Source organism: Thermobia domestica, chromosome 8 (genome assembly GCF_964235325.1).
Source record: "Thermobia domestica chromosome 8, izTheDome1.hap1.1, whole genome shotgun sequence".
In the NCBI taxonomy this organism is placed as follows: Eukaryota; Metazoa; Arthropoda; class Insecta; order Zygentoma; family Lepismatidae; genus Thermobia; species Thermobia domestica.
This window is the reverse complement of record NC_137461.1, coordinates 152936309-152958025: the sequence shown is the minus strand read 5'-3', so window position 1 is coordinate 152958025 and position 21717 is coordinate 152936309. Positions and strand designations below refer to the sequence as shown.

The 21717-nt window shown below is 31.2% G+C and overlaps 1 protein-coding gene across 1 annotated transcript in view; it reads left to right on the top strand.

Moving 5' to 3' along the window:
* LOC145693298 (clavesin-2-like) overlaps positions 1–21717 on the top strand; it is a 73396-nt gene that overhangs the window by 49452 nt on the left and 2227 nt on the right. The window contains exons 6-7 of the mRNA XM_081769157.1: positions 16364–16474; positions 18685–18829. Of these exons, the coding sequence (XP_081625283.1) occupies positions 16364–16474; positions 18685–18829 (256 nt within the window). The remainder of the gene's footprint in view (positions 1–16363; positions 16475–18684; positions 18830–21717) is intronic.

The following is a 21717-nucleotide window of genomic DNA, read 5'->3' as shown; positions in this document are numbered from 1 at the left end:
ATCGGTCACACTGTCCATATGCCCTGCAGTATCTTTAAACCACATTGATGTTTGAAGATGCGTTGTCTTAGCTTCAGCATTATAATTTAGTAGTTTTTCAATATACGATCGATATGGATATGTATGTGAAGAGTAGGAAATAATTTGATTATTTAAATATAATTGCACTTCACTGAACATTGCATTGAGAAAATCATTTACAGGGCCGATTTTCTTATCGGCAGAAGTTAAATTAGAACCATCTGATTTAGTAATTTTACCTTTAACATATAACATTGTGTGCGGTAAGTCAATATAGTCATCCCCATGACCGGGGACTACAAATTCTATTGGTGCATTATCAGCTATTGAAGCCACAGGTTTATATGGAACTATTTTATTACCTATAATACTGGTTTGAGTGGGTAAACCAGCAAATAAATCTAATTCTGATTTCATACACTCACACTGCATTTTTCTCTTACTATTAATATTCACACATGGTAAAATTTACAATACCATATTACGTCTACGAAAATGTAATTTTACACATACACTGCCATATTGGAAAGGAAGTGGATTACCTGTACTATCTCTTAAATCAATAATAATTTGATCAAATTATTTACGTTGCACAGTGACATAATGAGGATTATCAAAAATATGTACATTATTAATACCATGCTCTGTAATATTTGTATTTATAATACGTAACAATGGAGCTACGGTGTCACCCACCATTTGTGGTTCTACAATATCACTGTAAATATACATAAGTGTAGGTAGCGCTTTTTGTAAATCAGGTGGATAACGAGCATGATGAACAACTGCAATATCTTCTTGTTGAATATGATCAAAGCCTAGTATTCTGGCTAGTTCAGGAGATAGGCGTACTTCTATATGCTTCTCTTGATCTTTTATTACTCTATTAACCTCAATTCGTTTCACTGATGCTTTGACTTTTAATTGTAAATTTAATATATCACTTTTATGATTAATTTGAGATAGAATATCATCAACATGATAATAGTGGCCTGGTAAGATTTGAGTTATGTTCCAGTTTTTTGTATTCATGAGACGATAATAAATATTATTTGTATATTTTGAAACATTCTGAAATGAACTTGTATAATGTACTTCAACAACAGCTGTTTCTCACACTCCTTTCTCCAGTACAATAGGTTGATATAATTTAGTAGTATAACAAGCAAGAGTATTTTGAGGAAAATATTCCATAGAACTATTGCTAGGAAGTGTGAGATAAAAACTATCACTTTGCTCCATAATTAATTAATCAAAAATATCTTTGGATCTTTTTATCCGTTTCACACCAGCACCACCACTAAAATGAACTTTCTTTCTTTTTCTTCTTCCAGATCCTTCCAACACTTGATTTAATTTATTTTGAGCTTTATTTTTTAAATTTGTTTTAGCTTCTTGCCATCGATCATGCAAAGACTCTTCAATAGGTCTATTATTATCTAGTACATCTCCTGCTACATTAATTCCTGTACGTATCAATTCTTTACCAACAGTTTTTGCACCTTGTTTTAATAAAGGAAATACAGTACGAAATAAACCTCCTAGAAAACTACCAATGCCATAACCTTCTTGATATGCTGTACTTCTATACACGTTATAATTACCTCCTGCTTGATATATGTAATAATTGAGGTAGGGCTCATTCACCTTTCTTTCTTTCTATATACTTAAAAATATCAATAAATTACAATAGAATATTATTATTATTGCTTATAAGTACACCATTTGCGTTTACGGGGTGGAGGACCATCCTCTTCGTCCTCTTCGTCTTCTGTTAGTTTTCTAATATAATCTATTCGTTGAGGATTACCAATGTACTCTAAGGGTATATTGGCTTTTGCTACATTATTAGCAAAAGGTTTCCAGCCGGCAACTGAAATATTTTTCTTACGACATCTAACAAAATCGGATATCAAATCCACTATATTTGCACCTGGAATTAATTTATTATTAATATTCACATTTCCATTATCGTCCCATTGAATATTTGGATTTTGTTTCAATTTACGTAATAAAGGTCTCGCTTTACGTTTACAAATTTCAGGGAGAGTAGATATTATTTCATCATCCTCCTCTTCCTCCTCCTCGTCCTCTTGTTCTTCTTCCTCCGTAGTAGTTGTTGCTGTTGTTGTAACTGCTGCCGGTTTTTGAATTATATTTAAATATTTTTGTAAGACTTCTCTATATTTTGTCCATTTTTCTTCTGCATTTAAACTTTTATTATTTAAAATTTGTTTCATTTCATCATCAAGATTAGATATCGTTTGATAAAGATGTAATTTTTCTGGTGCGATTAAAATAAGTTTTTGTGCGTTTTGCATAATTATTTAATTAAACTAGATAGTATACCTCCAATAATAGGTGCAAGCAAAGCAGTAAGAAAACCACCTTTTTGTATAATTATTCGTTTTTTCTTTTGTTTTAATGACGGACCTTTTTTCACCAAATATCTCAGTTCCTTTTTATATTTTTTTAGCTTATTTATCTCTGTTTTATTTAATGGAACATTTCCCTGTAATACGTTATAGGAACATTCACAAATAGAGCGAATTAAATCAGGATCTGCATTTTGTAAAATTGCCTTACGTGCTTTCGGTTTTCACTTTGCTAAAAGTTTTAACAAATGTGCATTTTCCTTACTAATCATTTTTTTACGGCTATTAAAGCACAAATAGTTGTTAGAATATAAACCATATTACAATTATTATTTTTTACAGGTACATAAACATAATTAAAAGAATCTGTTGGAAAGATATTTGTTCGAACTCGCTGCTCATCAGGAGTATTTTGTTTTAAATCAAAGAGTAAATAACCATGTGCAATTCGAGTTGCATCTTGATATGCTTCTTGAATAAATTTTGTATTACCTGGATACAATTGTCGTGCGAGATAATTAATTTGAGCTTGGTCTCTAGGATTTTTAAAACAAACAATATAATGACAATTTAACGAAATATCCCGCATTCCTTTTTGTTGATGGAAAATATTCTGTGTGATAAATATTACACTTATATTTCTATGATGGCTACCCTTAGTAAAAATATCTACAATCCGATGGTCACACTCACGCATTAAATCATCAATAATGACAAGATGTGGACCTTCGTGTGCTTGAAATTCGTTATTTTGAGGTAAACCTTTTTTAAACGTGCAGTCTGAAACAGTATCATACAACGGCTGCCATTCACCATAACACCATACAATATTTTTAAATAACTTACTATAATGGTCAAGAAATGTTTTAACAAAATATGATTTTCCACATCCTGTAGGACCTGCTATCATACATGTAAAAGGAATTTTCCATTCCATCTCTAGTCCAGAATACTTGTGACTACATGCTTCACCTATAAATTCTTGACTTCTCTTTTTTTTACAATATAGTATGTTTTAAATCAATCCAAGAATTTTCACTTTTTGGCAGACCTAACCATTTCACATAGGCCTTATTATTTTACTTTCGCAAAACTTTTTCAATTAAATATGTTTTTGGAAATTTCGTTAATTGTAATTCGTGTCCGTAAAATCTTCCTTCAATAGGTTTATTATTTGAGTCTACTAAGTGATATGTCGGAGGATTAGTGAAGAAAACTTTAGCAATTAGAAAAATTTCTGTACTCCAATTGCGTGTAAAACCTCTATCAAAACCAGGACGCTTAAGTTTACTAATTCTTACATATTCACCTATCTTAAATTTACTTTTTCTTTTTATCACAGAAAACTTTTTGCAATAGATGTTTGTCAATAGATGTTTTTCATTTTCTTTTTAATAGCGTCGATAGGTTTCATTTTAATAGTGGAATGAATAGTATTATTATATTTATGTAGTAATTCCGGCAGAATGCCAACCCATTTATAATTTCCCTGCAGTGTAAATTTTCTCCACATTAAATTACGTAATGATCTATTAAATCTTTCAATAATACTTGCTTTCACATCACTGTACGTGGAATAATGTTTAATGTTATTTTGGTTCATCGCCTTCTGAAACTCTGAGTTATAAAATTCTCGACCCCTGTCAGTTTGTAAAAATTTAGGGCTTTTGTTTGCTTTTCTCAGTACTATTATAAATGCTTGTGTAATTTCTTTCCCAGTTTTATTTTTCACAGGAATAGCCCAAGCATATTTCGAGAATGTATCTATCACAGTTAATAAATATTTGAAATTTCGATTAATTTTTGCTAGACCTTTCAATTTTCCACTATTCATTTCAACTAAATCAGCTTGCCATAAATCATGAATCCCTTTCGTTATAACGGGTATTCGAGGATAGTTTAGTCTTGCACTTTTATGTAATTCTGCAACTATTTGTTCTCGAACTGATTGTGACATATTTTTTTAATACTAATATATCCAAAAAAATTATATCGTATTTACAATATACAAATCGTACATTTTACATCTTTATTATTATAATACCCCAAGGAACAGTGTGTATATTACAATTTAAATTTTTCTTTTGTCATCATACGGATCTAACGCTAGTTTTCTTACCTGATTTGTTGTTAAATTATGGTATTTACTTTTAATTTCAAATTGTGTTTTATAGATCGTTTCGTTTTTAAATATACATGATTTATAATCGTCAAACGTAATTTGTTCTTTAACTATATTTTTCTTAATCCCTTTACATTTTTTCAATTCTTTATTTTCACCAGTTTTTATAGCATAATTTTTTGCTCGTAACCCAACATATTCAATCATAGGAACTCCACCTAATTCGTCTTTCATTTTACCCAAAACGTGTTTATTTTGTGTGCTATATAAAGAATTATTTTCAGGATAATTTGAGGTGTCAAAATACTCAATCATATCTTTTATATCGTTATAAATATTGTTAGTTTTAATTTGGTAAATGAAAGAGTCAGTATCCATATATGCAATTCTAATTTTATCTCCATATCGCGGTTTCATTATATTATAATGGAAGTTATATATAGCTAATTTTGATAATTCTAAAACTGTCGCTCCTACGTAAATTGGTTTATTAAGGGTTACCGATTTTTTTACCATATGAAACAATGCCAAATTATCAGCCAATTTTACCCAATTTTCAAACTGATTTTGCGCTACTAATTTTTTACACTTTTTTTCATTGTTAATTAATTTTATATCAATTCGTTTTCGTACATTCTCCATTGTCTTTCCGTATACAGAATTATTTAATAACTTACAGAAATCTTTTTCAAATTCAATTGTAGCATGTGCACGGCGTTGAGTATTTTCTTGAATAAAAGATGCAAGCCATTTAGATTGACGAAACCATAATATTTTATGTACTTTTACCAATATTAAACCTTGTTTTAGATAAAATTGTAATACTCTATAATGCAAGATATAATTCGATTTCGATTTAAGTGTCAATAGTAATTTTGAATATTTACCATTCGGTGGAACTTCATTAGTTGGAGCACACGGAAAATCAGAATGGTATTCGTGTAAATAATTTGGATACTCTAAATCCACTTCTAGAAAAAATCCCCATTCACTATCCGTGGGCCAATTGATAATTTTATGTTTGTCTTGCCAATTGTCAATTTTATCCTCGCACCGAAAACCACCATATGGTAAATAGTCAATCATTGATAGTCCGTACAGATTGTTCATGTCAATATACAGTAAATAAGATTTTTCTTTTTCCGCATCAAAATCATGTACGTAAGGATTATTAGCTTTGGCATATCTTAACACAGCTTGAGTAATACCTCCGCGAATCGATTTTTCTACAAACATATACATATTGATATCTGATAAAAGTTCAAGTTCAATTTTTGTTCTATATAACATGGCTTGCCATGCCAACCCAGGTGCAGTAAAACAATTAATCGGATCAATACAAAAAGCATTTAAACATGTCTTTCTAAAATTCTCCAACACATCTGCTGTGAGAAGTACATCACATTTTAAATATAGATCGTGGTAGTCCCCTAAATTTTCACATTTAAACACACGCCAAATCAGTTTTGCATATTGATAATCAGTCTCGGAAATTTGTGTTCCATTCAATTTGCTACTAAACGCTTCTCTTCCAGGAAATTCAGTTTCTTTAAATGTATCTAAATTTGTTATGTATTCATAAAAATAAATTCCCTTACGGAGAATTAAAGGAAACTTTTCATCAGAAAAATATTGCTTTGTATAGACAAATTGCTCAGGTTTTAATTTTGACACCAAATTTTCAAGACTATACGGTAGGAATTTAAATAAGTCTACAAAACGTAACTCGATAGGTCTACCATTAAAATTAAAGTGCTTAGAGAATGTTATGTATTTCTCAGTGCTTTCAGCAATTACAAAAATATTTCCAGGGGTGCAACCTAATTCTTTCACAAATAAATGTGCATCATACCCAGACAAATTATGGAAGAAGACAGGGATAAAATTACTTTGACGCTTAATTTGTAAATTACACTTGTTGCACACCGTGGCAATAAATTGACCAGTTAAATGGTTATGATGTTTCACTTTTCTATTGTTACTCGTATATTTACTATCACAAACTGAGCATTCAGTGGATAGGTTAAACTCCTGTAACTGAGAACTATTTAATGGTATTAATGGTTTTTCTTGATCTAATATGTTTATGATTTTTCTTAATTCATTCTCCATAGCAGACATAAACTTCATCGATACATTTTCTCCCCGATAAATAACTAAATCTGATTTCATATAGTTGTTACTCCAACATACAATATAACCAAAACTGCATGGTATATGTTGGTGAATTTGTATTGTATGAGATCCACTTTGTTTATTTATAGGTTTTAATAAACTTTCCATATCTGCAATTATTATCACATCATTCTGTAATAACAATTTCAATTTTCGAAATTTTAAAACTTCTCCTTGTTTCGGCATGTTAATTTTGGTTGGAGTGTGTACTTTACATAATTTGTCATGTTCATCTAATTTTGATTTGTTATAAAAAGATATTAAACATCGTCTACAAATAAATGTTTGATGACTACCTAACTGATGTCTGACTAAACCATTTAAATTTGTAATTAAACAATAATGAGAGTTTAAATATAAATCTATATGTTTAAATACACCTGTATTTTCGCTTATACGTAACGGAAAAATAGTTTCATTATCATAATTATTGCCATATATATTAATAGAAATTTGCTCCTTAGTAAATACAGAATTATACATATGTTCAAATTTGCTTATGTGTGCTATTTCGACTGGAAATTTTTCAAATAACGGTAATAAAGTATTAATATATTGTATGTAATTATTCACACGATGTGGATGTTCTTTTGCGGGATGCAACGCAGCTAGAATACTATACATAAAACTTCTATTATCATTATTTTGAATATTTAAAACACATTTTGTGGATAAAATCCATTGAGGCAATTTTATATGACTCTTCAATAACGCATTGAGATTTTTTATTAAACAATAATGACTGTTGCAATTTTCTTCACAATACAGTAAATCTATACGTTTATCTACACATGTGTTTTCGCTTATACGTAACGGGAAAATAGTTTCATGATCATAATCAATGCCATATATATTAACGGAAATTTGTTCCTTAGGAAATACGGAATTATACATATGTTCAAATTTGCTTATGTGTTCTACTTCGACGGGAAATTTTATATTGTTTTTTTCAAATAATGGTAATAAAGTATTACTATATTGTATGTAATTATTCACACGATGTGAATTATCTTTTGTGGGATGCAACGCAGCTAGAATACTATACATAAAACTTCTATTATCGTTATTTTGAATATTTAAAACACATTTTGTGGATAAAATCCATTGAGGCAATTTAACATAAGTTTTCTCTTTATGACTCTTCAATAACGCATTGAGATTTTTTATTAAACAATAATGACTGTTGCAATTTTCTTCACAATACAGTAAATCTATACGTTTATCTACACATGTGTTTTCGCTTATACGTAACGGGAAAATAGTTTCATGATCATAATCAATGCCATATATATTAACGGAAATTTGTTCCTTAGGAAATACAGAATTATACATATGTTCAAATTTGCTTATGTGTTCTACTTCGACGGGAAATCTTATATTGGTTTTTTCAAATAATGGTAATAAAGTATTACTATATTGTATGTAATTATTCACACGATATGGATTATCTTTTGCGGGATGCAACGCAGCTAGAATGCAGTACATAAAACATATATTATCGTTATTTTGAATATTTAAAACACAATTCTTTTTGGATAAAATCCATTGAGGTAATTTTATAAAAGAAGAAGCGGAAAGAGGATCATATTTACTGATTTTAATTTCTAAGTGATGGTTTGGTTCAGAACATAAAGACCACCCTGATTTCTTAATTGCTCTATTTTCTTGTTCAACTAAAATTTTATTAAATAGTTTTTCTATTATAGAATTCACATCTGTACTCGGTAAAATAATTTCGTTACCACTATTTACAAAGAATCGACATGTTTCTAAATCTACTGGTTTTACAAAAGTTGTAGCCAACGAAAAATTTACTTTAAATGCTGAATTATCTTGTTCCTGTTTTAATATATCTAAACAGTCTTTTCTTTTATTCTTTAAAAAACATCCACTATTATCATTAATTAAATCAGTATCACATTTTAAAATAATTTTTTAAAAATTATTATTAAATAGAGTATCAGAATTGATAGTATTTAATTTGACCTTTTTGTTGCCATTTTTTTAAAACTCTTCAACTAACTCTTCAAAGTTACTATAATAATTTTGAACTGAGTTTTTATAATATAATATTAATATTATTATTATAAAATGTCTTACTTACAAAAGAAAACAAAACCACACTATTAATAAACCACACTAATAATATAAACGCACACACACAAAAAATATCTGAACTTTACGCTTCACACGGTAAACATGAAGTGATTACAAAAAAACATGTCGGTCAGTCTTTTATACCTGTCTGACTGCATTGCGTAATATTGCGCAATAGTATGAGTCATCCTCGGGAATTCCCCTCTTTTTTTATACCTTTGTGATTGATTACATTACGTTCAGGGATTCCTATCGTTGAATGACAAGTTATTGTCTGTTAAAGAGAAAACTAGGTCAATGTTTTTTAAAATCCGGATGAATGACGTAATGAGAATTATCTACATATGGCGGAAGTTATTATGTAACTGATAACAAAACACGGAATTTTCGCATTCTTTAAATAATCATCTCTGCTAGCCCGCCATGTTTCGTAGTCTCTGTCATGTTGAAATAGGGATTGGAAAATATGCTCATAAAAGAGAATGAATACACCCCTGTGTGTGTTACGTACTCTTATGCTCTGCTGTGTGTTCATAGTCTCAGTGTAATTTCTGCTATGTTAAAATAGGGGTTGGAAAATATGCCATGCTCTTTTATTAGCTGTGCTATGTATTATCTGTTCTGCTGTATGTTCATAGTCTCAGTGTATTCTATGCTCTGTTAAAATAAGGGTTGGAAAACGAGTTCATCCTTAAACAGTGCTCATAAAAGGGAACGAGTTTACCCTGCTATGTTACGTATTCTTATGTCATTTCTGTTATGTTAAAATAGGGGTTGAAAAATATGCTCATAAAAGAGAACGAGTTCACCCCTAAAAATGGAGGCCTGCTATGTTAAAATAAGCCATGCTCTTTTATTAGCTGTGCTATCTGCTATGTTAAAATAGGGGTTGGAAAAGGGAACGAGTTCACCCTTGAAATGTTACGTAGTCTTATGTATTATCTGATTTTCTGTGTGTTCGTAAGGGTTGGAGAATGAATACACCCCTTAAAATGGAGGTTGTAGTTTTATGTGCTCTTCTATCTGTTCGTAATTAACATACATAGGGGTTGGAATGAATACACCCTTGCTATGTTACGTATTCTTAAGTATTATCTGTTCATAGTCTCAGTGTACTTTCTACTATGTTAAAATAAGGGTACACACCCCTTCTATGTTTCATATTCTTATCTGTTATCTATTCTGCTGTGTGTTATATGTTCGTAGGGGTTGAAAACGAGTACACCCCTTAAAATGGAGGATGTTGTGAGTTACGTAGTCTCAGTGTAATTTCTGAAATAAACCATGTTCTTTTATTAGCTGTGCTATGTAATTTCTGCTATGTTAAAATAGGGGTTGAAAAAGGGAACGAGTTCACCCCTTAAAATGTGCTCATAAAAGGGAACGAGTTCAATTTGCTCTTCTGTATGTTCGTTATGTTACGTAGTCTGATGTTCTGCTGTTTGTTCATAGGGGTTGAAAAATATGCTCATAAAAGGGAACGAGTTCACCCCCTAAAATGTGCTCGTAAAAGAGAACGAATACATCCCCTTAAAAGTGCTCATAAAAGGGAATAAATTCACCCCTAAAATGGAGGTCGTAAAAGACCGTGGGCTCACGGTGCACGGTGGTCATTTTCCCAGTGGCTTGTGAGTTGTTAAACGCTGTTCCAGGTCTGGCCCAGATCGATCCATTTTCTACTACTCATGGATATTGGTTAGTTGAATTAAACCAATCTAGTAACCACAAGTTATAGTTGAATTAAAATTGAAAATTCGTTAGTTGAAATCAATGGTTTTGAATACAATAAAATGTTTGAATTCCAAAGTTGTTTTACACACGAAAAATTTAACTAAATCATACAGAATGTTGGGCCCAACATTTTGGTTACTTTGGTAGTTTAATGTTTAATTACAAGATAGCCGCAGAGCCACGGCAATATACCTAGTGTCGGTAGCTATAACTTTATGTTAGTTAACCTCACATGCATCTTGGAAAGTTATTACTAACAGATAACACTTTGCGTATTATTCCAGAAAAGTAATTTAAATATTTCAGTAAAATTTATCAATGCATTAAGTTTTGTTATTATATAGCTTTTGATGGAAGAGGCACTGTACATTTTCCCAATTCTCCGATGGGCCAGTCCACCCCTGGCTTGTACAGTGTTCTTTCATGTGATGTTTTCGCAAAGAGAGGCAGATTATCGACAAAGAAAATTTATTCATCGTACTTGAATAATAATAATAATAATAATAATAATAATAATAATAATAATAATAATAATAATAATAAGTTAAAACATAAGAAGCAAAATTTCAATTTCAATTTAATTCTTACTTTAGGTTGCGGTCTTGATTTTGCGAAACATAAACATTATATGAAATTGTAATATTAAGTGAACACAAATTTATGGTTTCGCTATCGTGAGTTAAACTGATTATGTGATGCTCGAGAAGTCACACAATCCGGATACCAACATCCAATAGATTTGAAGCCGTTCAATAGTGTAGTTCTACGATTCCTTTAATGTTACATTATGCATCTATATATTGTATGAACTGCTACTTTAATTTATAGATAAGACAATATCTCATGAAAACTGCAAATCGTAATTTTATTATTTGAAAAGGACCTTTCTCGGTCATATAAAACTCGATACCATCCTCAGTTGCATTATGTACATTTTAATAAATGCGTATGTATTGAGGGCATCTATACACCAGAATTTGTAATACTATCAAGAATCTAATATATAGACAATAGAGGGTAAGCGAAATTAAACGCAAAAAGTTTTGACCTAGAGGGAAACGTCGCGTAACTTCTTCCATGTTCACTCTGGAATTATTATTTAAATAATAATTATTTTTCTGACCAGAGTATGTATTTCTTTAGTAAAAATAAATTATTTCGTAACAGTTTCCGTAATGTAACGTTATCTTCTTCAGATGTTAATATGTATGTTCATATTAATGTAGGTAATAGAGATATCATAATCAATGAGTAGGCCTAGAATATATCTCTATTACCTACATTAACATGAACATACATCTGAAGAAAACGTTTCGTTATGGAAACTGTTACGAAATAATTTATTTTTAATAAAGAAATGCATACTCTGGACAGAAAAATTATAATTATTTTAAGGAAAACATAAGACGAAATAAATATTTTTCCCGAAATTTTAATAAATATATGTAAGTATTAGGTGATATGCAACACCACTCTGGTTATACTCTGGCATCGATAAAGACAGTTTGTAGGGAAAATTTGTTTTTGACAACGAGCGGTTTGACAAAGATTTATATTTATTTGGGATCCATGAATTTATAAAAAAAAAATACTGAAAATTACTTTCTTGTATTTTAATGTAGAGGTTCTTAATCGAGATAAGGGTTCGTAGCACAGTAAATTCAACAGTACTATATATCTGCTATCTGCTGTATATATCTGCAGTACTATATATATGCTATGTTCCCAGATACAGCATATACTATATATATGTTGTATCTGGGAATTTGTTCAATAAATAAATAAAATAAATATACACATACTTATATACTCTGATAATTGAAGCAATGTGAGAACGGTCGTTGGATTGGAAATAAGTCTTCACCTCAGAGAGAAGTGAACACACTTCACACAATCAGGTTATGTTATATCCTGAACAATAGCAATAAGGAAAGTCCTTTACGTGACATATCACAAATTGTGTGCATTGGTATTCCACTTCCATGGAACAAATGTCGGACAGATATTCACGGAAATAGAGAATAGTACTTATCCTAAAGACATTTCTAAATCCTGGTATTGAAGGCCCAAACTTCGATTTCCAGAATACTCCCCGTTCTGAACTTACGAACAGATTAAATATAGTCTTTTTGCAGTGATGCTATTCTAATGTTTTAATATATATATATATATATATATATATATATATATATATATATATATATATATATATATAGAGAGAGAGAGAGAGAGAGAGAGAGAGAGAGAGAGATAGTAGATGGATGTTACATAGGTAGATAGATAGGTATAACTCTCTTTGGAAGCAAACTATACAAGATAAACAAAAGCAAAGTTTTTACTGGATACCGCAAATGACAAGTAGCACCCTGCACAGCATCCTAATATTATAAGGTGGTTGGCAAAATTAGGTAGCACTGCGAATATCCTGGAAACGAATTATCCAAGATAGATGGTTGTAAAAAAGGATTAGAAAGATCTTTATCTAGCAATGGATCAATAATTATTGATAAAGGTATGTACCTGTTTCAAATATAAATAACCCTCACCACTATCGTGTGATCCCAATTCTCATTCTTGATATCTGAGCATTTGAGATTAAGAAATAAACTCTTATACCTTGTTCAGAGAGAACTGTAAATTCTGTAAATTTTGAGTAAATTCTGTAACTAAGAATTTCTAAAAGTAAAGATAGTTGAACTAAAATTTACTGTTATGTCTGGGTATTCTAACAAATGGTTCTGAGAACCCGAAATATTTTAACAACCGGTGCAAACCGGCTGGATAGCATCTCTGTCTTTTTGTTTGGAAAATGAACATCAGGTGTGATTGAAAAAAATCAATTTGTATATTTGAGAAGGAGTTTGTGCGAATATACTATACATTGCAAAAGGAACAGCACGTTGTTGTCTCCAGTCTTAGCACAATTTTCAGTGCTAGACATTATGATAAATTATAGCAAAATAAGAACAAAACATGCAAGTATTTAGAATATCAATTGACAACATACCAATACGTCGAAATTTCTGCTTCTTTCCTTATGATAAGGCTTATGAAGCGATATATACTTTTTATTGTTTTTCTTCATATCTGACAATAGAGTGTAAATTCAGGATTGGCAAGTTAATGGGTTCTTCCTTAAACAATTGCTTTTTTTATTCTATATAACTTTTGCCACATTTTACTTAAATGTATTCAAGAGTTCCTATAGCCAGAGTACGTGATACGATTAGAATACATAATTATTAAAATTTGAAATTTTGAAAGTATTTATAATGATTTATTCTATTTATTTGCAATTCTCGGGCATATTTTTCCTTTTAATTTACTGTGTCTTCTGTTTTCTAGATATGAGATACTTTTTACTATTGCAAACTATTGTTAAAAAGTCTTAGTTACATACACGTTAATTACTGACTGCGTGTGGAAATTACCGGTTTTATGTAAACGATAAAAGTCAAATTTTCAAAACATCAAATTCCAATTTAATTACTATTCTCTTATTCCTTTAGTACTTATAAATTAAACAATCCTTGTAGAAAATGTACGAACGTAAATATGTGAAATAAAATAAAGGTGAGAGCAGATTTCCATTATTAGTACTAGTTCAAAAGTTATTTGACATTGAATACAAAGTTGTGTCCCTTGCAGATACACTACACCATATCTGTTTATATACAATCTAGACAAATTCAAGCCTTCAAAACAAATTCGTAACTGGACAATATAGGTCCTGAACATTTTATTTGCTGTTGAACTATAGGTTAAAGTATTCAAGCCTGTGATAATCTCGGCCTATCACATACGACTACAAATATATTTGTCTTACCCGAACTAGAAAAATTCCTTTGAAAATCATTACCAAGGAAACATGAAACGATATCTTTTAAGTGATAGTATTGAAGTTTCTTTCATTCGTTTTCGATTCGTTAATGATTTTTATATATGAAGTTAAATGTTTGTAAACTTGTTCTGAAAGTAAATTTACACAATGTCTCTATTTGAAATTAACCGTCGAACATAGCAATTGGTTAGGGTTGGGTTTTTATCATGTCACTATCATCAAAATGGTATCCTAGAGGGATTCAAAATGTATGTCAATTATAAAGTATTTAACGAATTCCTCAAGTTAAGCATAATAAACTTAGTATATACTCATAAACTCTTTATTAAAAATAACTTGATCTGCGTCGAAGCATATTCGAAAATTCCATGTCTAAAGAGAGAAGCGGTATAATTTCTAATATTTAGTTTCTCATTTTTTATTCACAATAATGGATAGGGCCAGGAAAAGGTTTAACCATTCAAAATCAATTATTGATAACAATCTTGGGTTTTTATCATTACACTTCGCTTTCAATGCGTATCCTAGGGACAAAGAGTGTTTAAAACGGGAGCAACTGGATTGCACACACTCTAGATTCCAAATTGCGCACAAATCTTTGTTGGCCTTTTTAAACACAGATGTTTGTCCAGCGTTGCCACAATGGTAGCTTTAAAATCTGTGCGCAAATCAGGTATCCTTTCTTTAAGACTAGCGATGAGAGAAAGGGTGAATTAACGAAAACTTGACCTATGACCCATTGGCGCACTGTGACCCGCGACCCACCATGACTCACTCTGAACCACCGTTACCCACCATCCTCCGTGACACCATATCCACTCCGGTCCACCAAAAACCCATCGTCATCAACTTTGACCCATGATCCACCCCCTTCTCTCCACTGACTAAGGAGTTTACACTTGTAATAAAACAAAACTGTGAAATTATCACTAATCGGAGTTTGAATTTCTACGGTTCATCGCTCAAGCACCGCTCTGTTAAAATACCGGTCGATCTGACTCTGACCTTTACGATGTAAAGTGGTAAAGTGTTTGTCATGGGCCATATTACCATGAATTTCAATTTAATTATCATATATAATTATTTCCTTGTTGAGTTGCAGATACTTTTTAGTGGAGAATAGAATGAAGTATTAAAGTCTTAAATCAAGATTAAGATAATCACCTTCGGTATAAATAAGAATATTTTTTGACCATTACATCCCAGCCAACACTCTATAATTAAAATAATTTCTTTAGCTACTTGAAAAAGTTTGTTTTCTATTCCATCAATCAGAGGAGGCTACTGAGCTACCATTCATCTCTAATTAATTACAGTAGTCAGTTCTTGTAAATACCTCTCGATAATGTAACACACATATATATATACAAACATAACAGAAGGGAAAATATTTTCCATCTGACAACACTGCTTAATTTTTTGTACGCAATCCTGTACATTATGACAGTTTGTCAACGGCTTATCAGTCAAAACTGATAAAACCGGAAAAGTGTGCGCAATTTCATTGCAGCCTTTAAAACATTTCACAAAAAATAACGGTTGTATCGTTTCCAAGTTTCATCCTTCCTCCTTGAACAACATATAGTGAATAATTTTATCATATTAGGATGTGTGTAGGCCTACGGTATGTAAAAAGCCTCGAAGAGTATGAATTTAGTAGGTTAAACATCCTCTTGATGAAATTGTTTAATTCTTTACGTACAAATAAAAAACTCGAATACTTTGGATGGGCATTATTGTTGGGAGACATTGTCGTATATTCAGTGTTGAATTGCCATGTATTCAGTGTTGAGATACTATCATAATGAAATCAGACTGGTGTGTTTGTTTCAGTTTAAACGTGAATAACAAACGTCTTTTCGAGCTTCAAACAGTTGAAGTTGTTGCCAAAAAAATATGTTGTTTAAGTTTGTTTTATGACATTGCCACTGTAAATACAAGTTAATGTTAACATTAAAAGTAATACTATTTCTAACAAAATGTTTCTGTGTCTTGTTTCAGGAAACGACGGTCCTACGATATGGCCAAATAAACGTAGTTAATGAACCGTTCTTCTTTGGAGCTGTCTACGCTTTAATGAAGCCATTTCTGTCAGAAAAACTCAGAAAAAGGGTATGTTTTATTCGGCAAAGTTTCACATGTTTCAATGCAATTGTATTCTAGAAACCCTGATAATGGAGGGAGTCGACTAAAATATTCATGCTATTGTAAGCATTAGACTATACTCTTAAACTTTCCCCGTATTCGCCAGGAAACATGGCAGAAGATAATGGAAAACAATTCTGGCTAAATGGCTTCGAAAATAATATTTCGGTTTTTGGTTGTGGAGAAAAAGAGTACTTAATCGTTCTCTGCGACAGGGGATTGAATACCCCACTATCTTGAATTCTCAATTCATTTCTTTCTATATAAGCTATCATTGTTTTCGTCGAAATAAACGTCAAGTTTAATGGTTTGATTTTGCTAATTTCTTCGTACAATCTAAAGTCACCTTTAATAAATTCAATTTTGCAATGTGTAATTCTAATAATAATAAATCGAAATTAATTTGAGCAATATTTATGGTGCAAATTAAGAACACTGTATCGTTTTTTTTTTAAATTTAAGATAAAATCAGTAAATTTACAAAGGAACAGCAATACTTAATGAATTTATTTATATCGGAGAATATCATATAAGTGATCTGTCAGCACGACTACAGTGTTAAAAATTGTGATTCGTTACTATTCAAACGTAATGAAAAGATAATTTGTAGTGATCTGCTAGCACAGGTTGGCATGTTTTCCTTTAAGCACATAGCCCGGGGCCGCGGTGGGTCAGGGGTAGAGTGTTCATTTGTAGTGCTTGGGATCGTTAGTTAGTTCCCAACTTTCATTAAGTGGACTTTGAGGTGGACAAACACAATGTCTGTAGATTTTTCCGTTTCCTCCCACTTTCTTCATTCCACCATATCATTCATTCTCATCATTACCGTCTTCTTTAGCCACCACAGCATAAGCATTGGACGTAAAACTGAAAGATTTCACTTCGGTTACGTGGCTCCTACCTATAGATGCATCTCTGTGCTACTTCGTGTTTCATGCAGTTTGATCTTGCCCTAAAGGAGAATTAACACAAATTAATGCACGTTTTTAATCACAACTAATCACTTTAAAAGCGAATTAAATGTACATGCATATTGTTTATGAAACATAAATATCTGGGCATATCATTTATAGCAAATTCGTTTATAAGCCTATTGGAAATTTTTATGATCTGCAGCTTTTTAAAAGTGGATTTAGGCCTATATTATGATAATTTAATTTTATATCCATTAAGAATAAGGCGTCAAAATTATCTAAAGTGGAACATTTCTTCGTGGAAATGTTATCATAATTCATTCTACACTCTTCTTTTCTTGAACGCATTTCGTTATCTCCTTGACATACAGTAGATAAAGTTGAATAGCCCCCTCACAGTTCTAAATTTACAATTATTTAGCTAATTATTCCTTAGTGTATCTAGACCCTCATTTTCTTGATATCTGCCCACGAGCTGCATACAGATTTGTAATATGCTTGCAAAGCTATATACCTATATAACTATGTGTCCTAAATGCGATGACATACGTACTTATTACTCCAATAAAAAGATTACTTGCAAAGAAAACACTCACCAACCTATGCTAAATGGTCATCACAAACTGATAAGTTTCATTTGCCTCTATTTTGCTTCAGTGCAGAGCGAAGCTGGAGAAAATGTGCTGCATCACGGTAGTGCTTCTTATTTTTATATAATATTTTCACAAAGTTTCTTTTCATCCAATTATCTTCGGAGTGAATTTTAGAGACTTGTTAAGTTATATTTCTTTTTATAAAAAAGACTTCCTATTTATCGAGTTCTATTTTTTTTAATCACATTAACACTTCCTTTCTTTCACAAAGATTAAGTAACAGTGCCAGTTAATGACTGACTCAAATTGTAATTCTACATTATTAATGTTATTCTTCTTTCCGCAGCATCTGTTGTGCTTTTATTTTATAAAATATATTAATTCACTTTTCAATGGAAGGTACCTTTATAATCTTATCGAGGAATTCGACTTCCTTTGAGAAACCAACCAAAATTAAATATATCTTAAGAATTTATATTTATTATTAATTATTCATTAAACAGACTTCCTTTTATTACAAGATACTTGATCAATTACACACTGAAGCTTTTTGTTATTGTCTAAATTACATCACAAAGCTTCGAAATCACAAAAAGATAGGTATGAATACATCACATTGGTATATTAATTTACGTTAGAATTCAAACAAATGTTTAATATCTTTTCTTAGATACATTTTCATGGAAAGAATGTGAAAAATATCCATTCGACGATAAGTCCAGATATTTTGTTTGAGGAATACGGTGGAAAGAGGGGAAAGTTCGATAACTCAGAGTGGTATAAAACTTTACTGGAAGACGAAGAAATGTTCAAAGGTATGTATAAAAGTCTTCACTAAATTCTTTGAAATCGTTTTAAAATGTAGATTTCAATGATGCTCTTTAATTTGGCAGATGATAAAAGATGTTGGCATTTTAACTCAACAATGAAACAATTAGGAAGATGAAACTCAATTTTTGCCAAGTTAATATTTATCAATTATATCCATATTTAGTACTCAAATATTCAGATTAATTATTTCAGTTTAGAAATTTTAAAGTAAAAGTTTATATTTACTTTTTATATTATTAGGAATTTATTTCATGTTGTGTCCAAGCTATTGGCAAAACTATTTGCTCAGATTTTTAAAATATACTTTTATCCAGTCGTAGCTAATTAACCGCTAGTTATCCACTAAAGCGTAAAAGTTTAGAATAACTATATCAATTTTGGTGTTTTTATTAAGTAATTATAAGGAAAATAAAAGATGATTTATCTTTTTATGCTTTCCTTGTACATTACGGCGTACGATTATGTAGTTTTATTGCAGAATGAGTTCTCAGATTACAGTAATTACGTTAGATACTTTAAAATCTGAACAGTAATAACTCGCTGATACAAAGTGTATATAATTTAAATATTGTACTAACTAAAACTGTATAATTTGTTCCCTGTATTTTGGAAGGAAATGCAGAATTTTAGTATCATAGTGACGAGTGCTATTGTTGCTCTGTGGCGTGAGGAATTACAACTTGATAAAGTACAATTGTGTATTCAAACGTTAGCACATCGATTGATCTGTTTTATATGTACCAGATACCACCTGTCTCACATCCCTCACATGCGTTAAACACTGACAATAGTGCTGGCACAGACGAAATGGAAGATACGAAGATGTAGAGTAACAAGTAGACAATGATGAAAGTCTTAAATTATTTGCTCGGTCGAAACTGAATTATTTAGTTCGTGATTTGAGATAGACAAGTATTAGGAAGAAAAAGTACCCATGAAAGATGGTGCTGGTGCCAGAGGAAATATTAGAGTATGAGCGTCATGTAAAAAGAAAGAAAATTATCCTGCTACCTCTACATACTAAACTGAGCATAATCACTGGCTTCTCAGTTCATTACCAATTGTTTCACTTTTCTATGCGATGGGTTCCCAAATCTCTCACATGCAAAGAGGATATTTTCCCTTGTCCTGATATTCGGAAACTGGTGGCGAACAACTAATTCCTGAAAACAATGAAGACGTACAATGAGAGGTTTTAACTGCCTATAACAGTGCAGTTTACAACTTTATGGGAAACATTCAATATACTGATCCTGACTGTATTCACATAGTTGAGAACATGCTGAAAATGTTCAAAATCATGGGATGCTCAATTAATTTGCAACTACACCTTTTACATCACATCTAGAGTTCTTTTCTGAATATCTTCACTAACAGTAATCATTCATTTTTATTAATTATCTGTTCCCTTTAGCATAAAAGGGAATAATCGTGGGAGAAAGGGTAGCACTTTCACCAGGATATCAATTACATGGAACGATGATATTAGGTGAGATGAAACGCTGGCATGATAGGTAATTACTGTTGGATGCTGCTCCGTGGGACTCCAGATATGTCACATAAGAGAAATAGCCGGCTTCCCACCATGAGAATCAAGAGAAACGGAAATAATAATATAATCTACAAACTGTAAAATTCTTTTGTATCTATACTAACTTATTTTATACGAACTAAAACTATACAATATGTGAAATACTATTTTCATCCACTTGCATTGTATATGTTTGTTTATGTTGTTGTTTCAAACCATTGTATATAGACATACTATGTGTGAAAAAACTGTGGATGATAGTGAAAAACTAACATAATATATATACTGTATTGAGCTCCCACAACAGATACCGTATATGCAAAAGTAGGTATACAACCCTACACTGATAAAGTATAACATTCTAGTTTATGGATTTATTTGCTTCGGCTCTTCCAAGCTCAACATGTAAGTAAAACACATTAAGAACTAATAATAAAGAAACTAAGTTTACCTGATGGATAACGATGAGAAATGATATACAATGCAATGTATGGTATTGTATACCTACTTTTGGGCCACCCTGTATACGCAACATAATTCTTCAAACAATTTTATTCGCTCTTCAATATATTGTCTAGTTTTGTTAAAAGTTATTTTCTTTTAAAAAAGTTTTGTTGTCCTTCTTAAGCATATCAACAGCTCCTTTCCGTTAGGGTTACAATTACAATATATCCTTAAAATGTTTCCAAATAAATTTGGTAAGTGACAGTCATAAAATATAAAATTTGTGTAGCATATTGATATTTATTTGAGAGTTTACTCGATGACTCGAAAATCACCGATAATTAAAAGGATGATAACAATTAGCTCTCCCCTCTGGTTTAGTGGTTAGCCCGAGCTCTGTTCATGCACAATGTTATGGTGTTCCGTGAAATTCATCACCTATAGGCCACAATTCTATTTGTAAGTCATGCAATTTTGATTGACAGAGTCTCTCCAATACATATAAATAAAGCGATTTATATGACGGTTTAACTGCATTGTAATCTCTCCTGATTAGCTTCGATGGCAAGTTGTCATCCACCTAATTTGACCAAAATTGTTTCATAAAAGTTCGCCATTTTGTCCGTTCCCTAATTCAAGGAACGTACTAAATCCGGTATGTGTGACTTCATTTTTATTTTATACAGCAGCCTTCTAACATTTCTGTTACTAATAGTAACTTCCACAGACAGACACACATGCGAAATTTTTTAGCGTTTCTCAACAACAATCTCAGGAATTTGTCCTTTTTCTATTGTCACTTAAAGTCATCTCCTTGACTTCTCGATTACATGTGCACTGACAGTTTATCGAACTTTCTGATCGGGGTTTTGGTTTTATGAGTATGTGTCATTCATA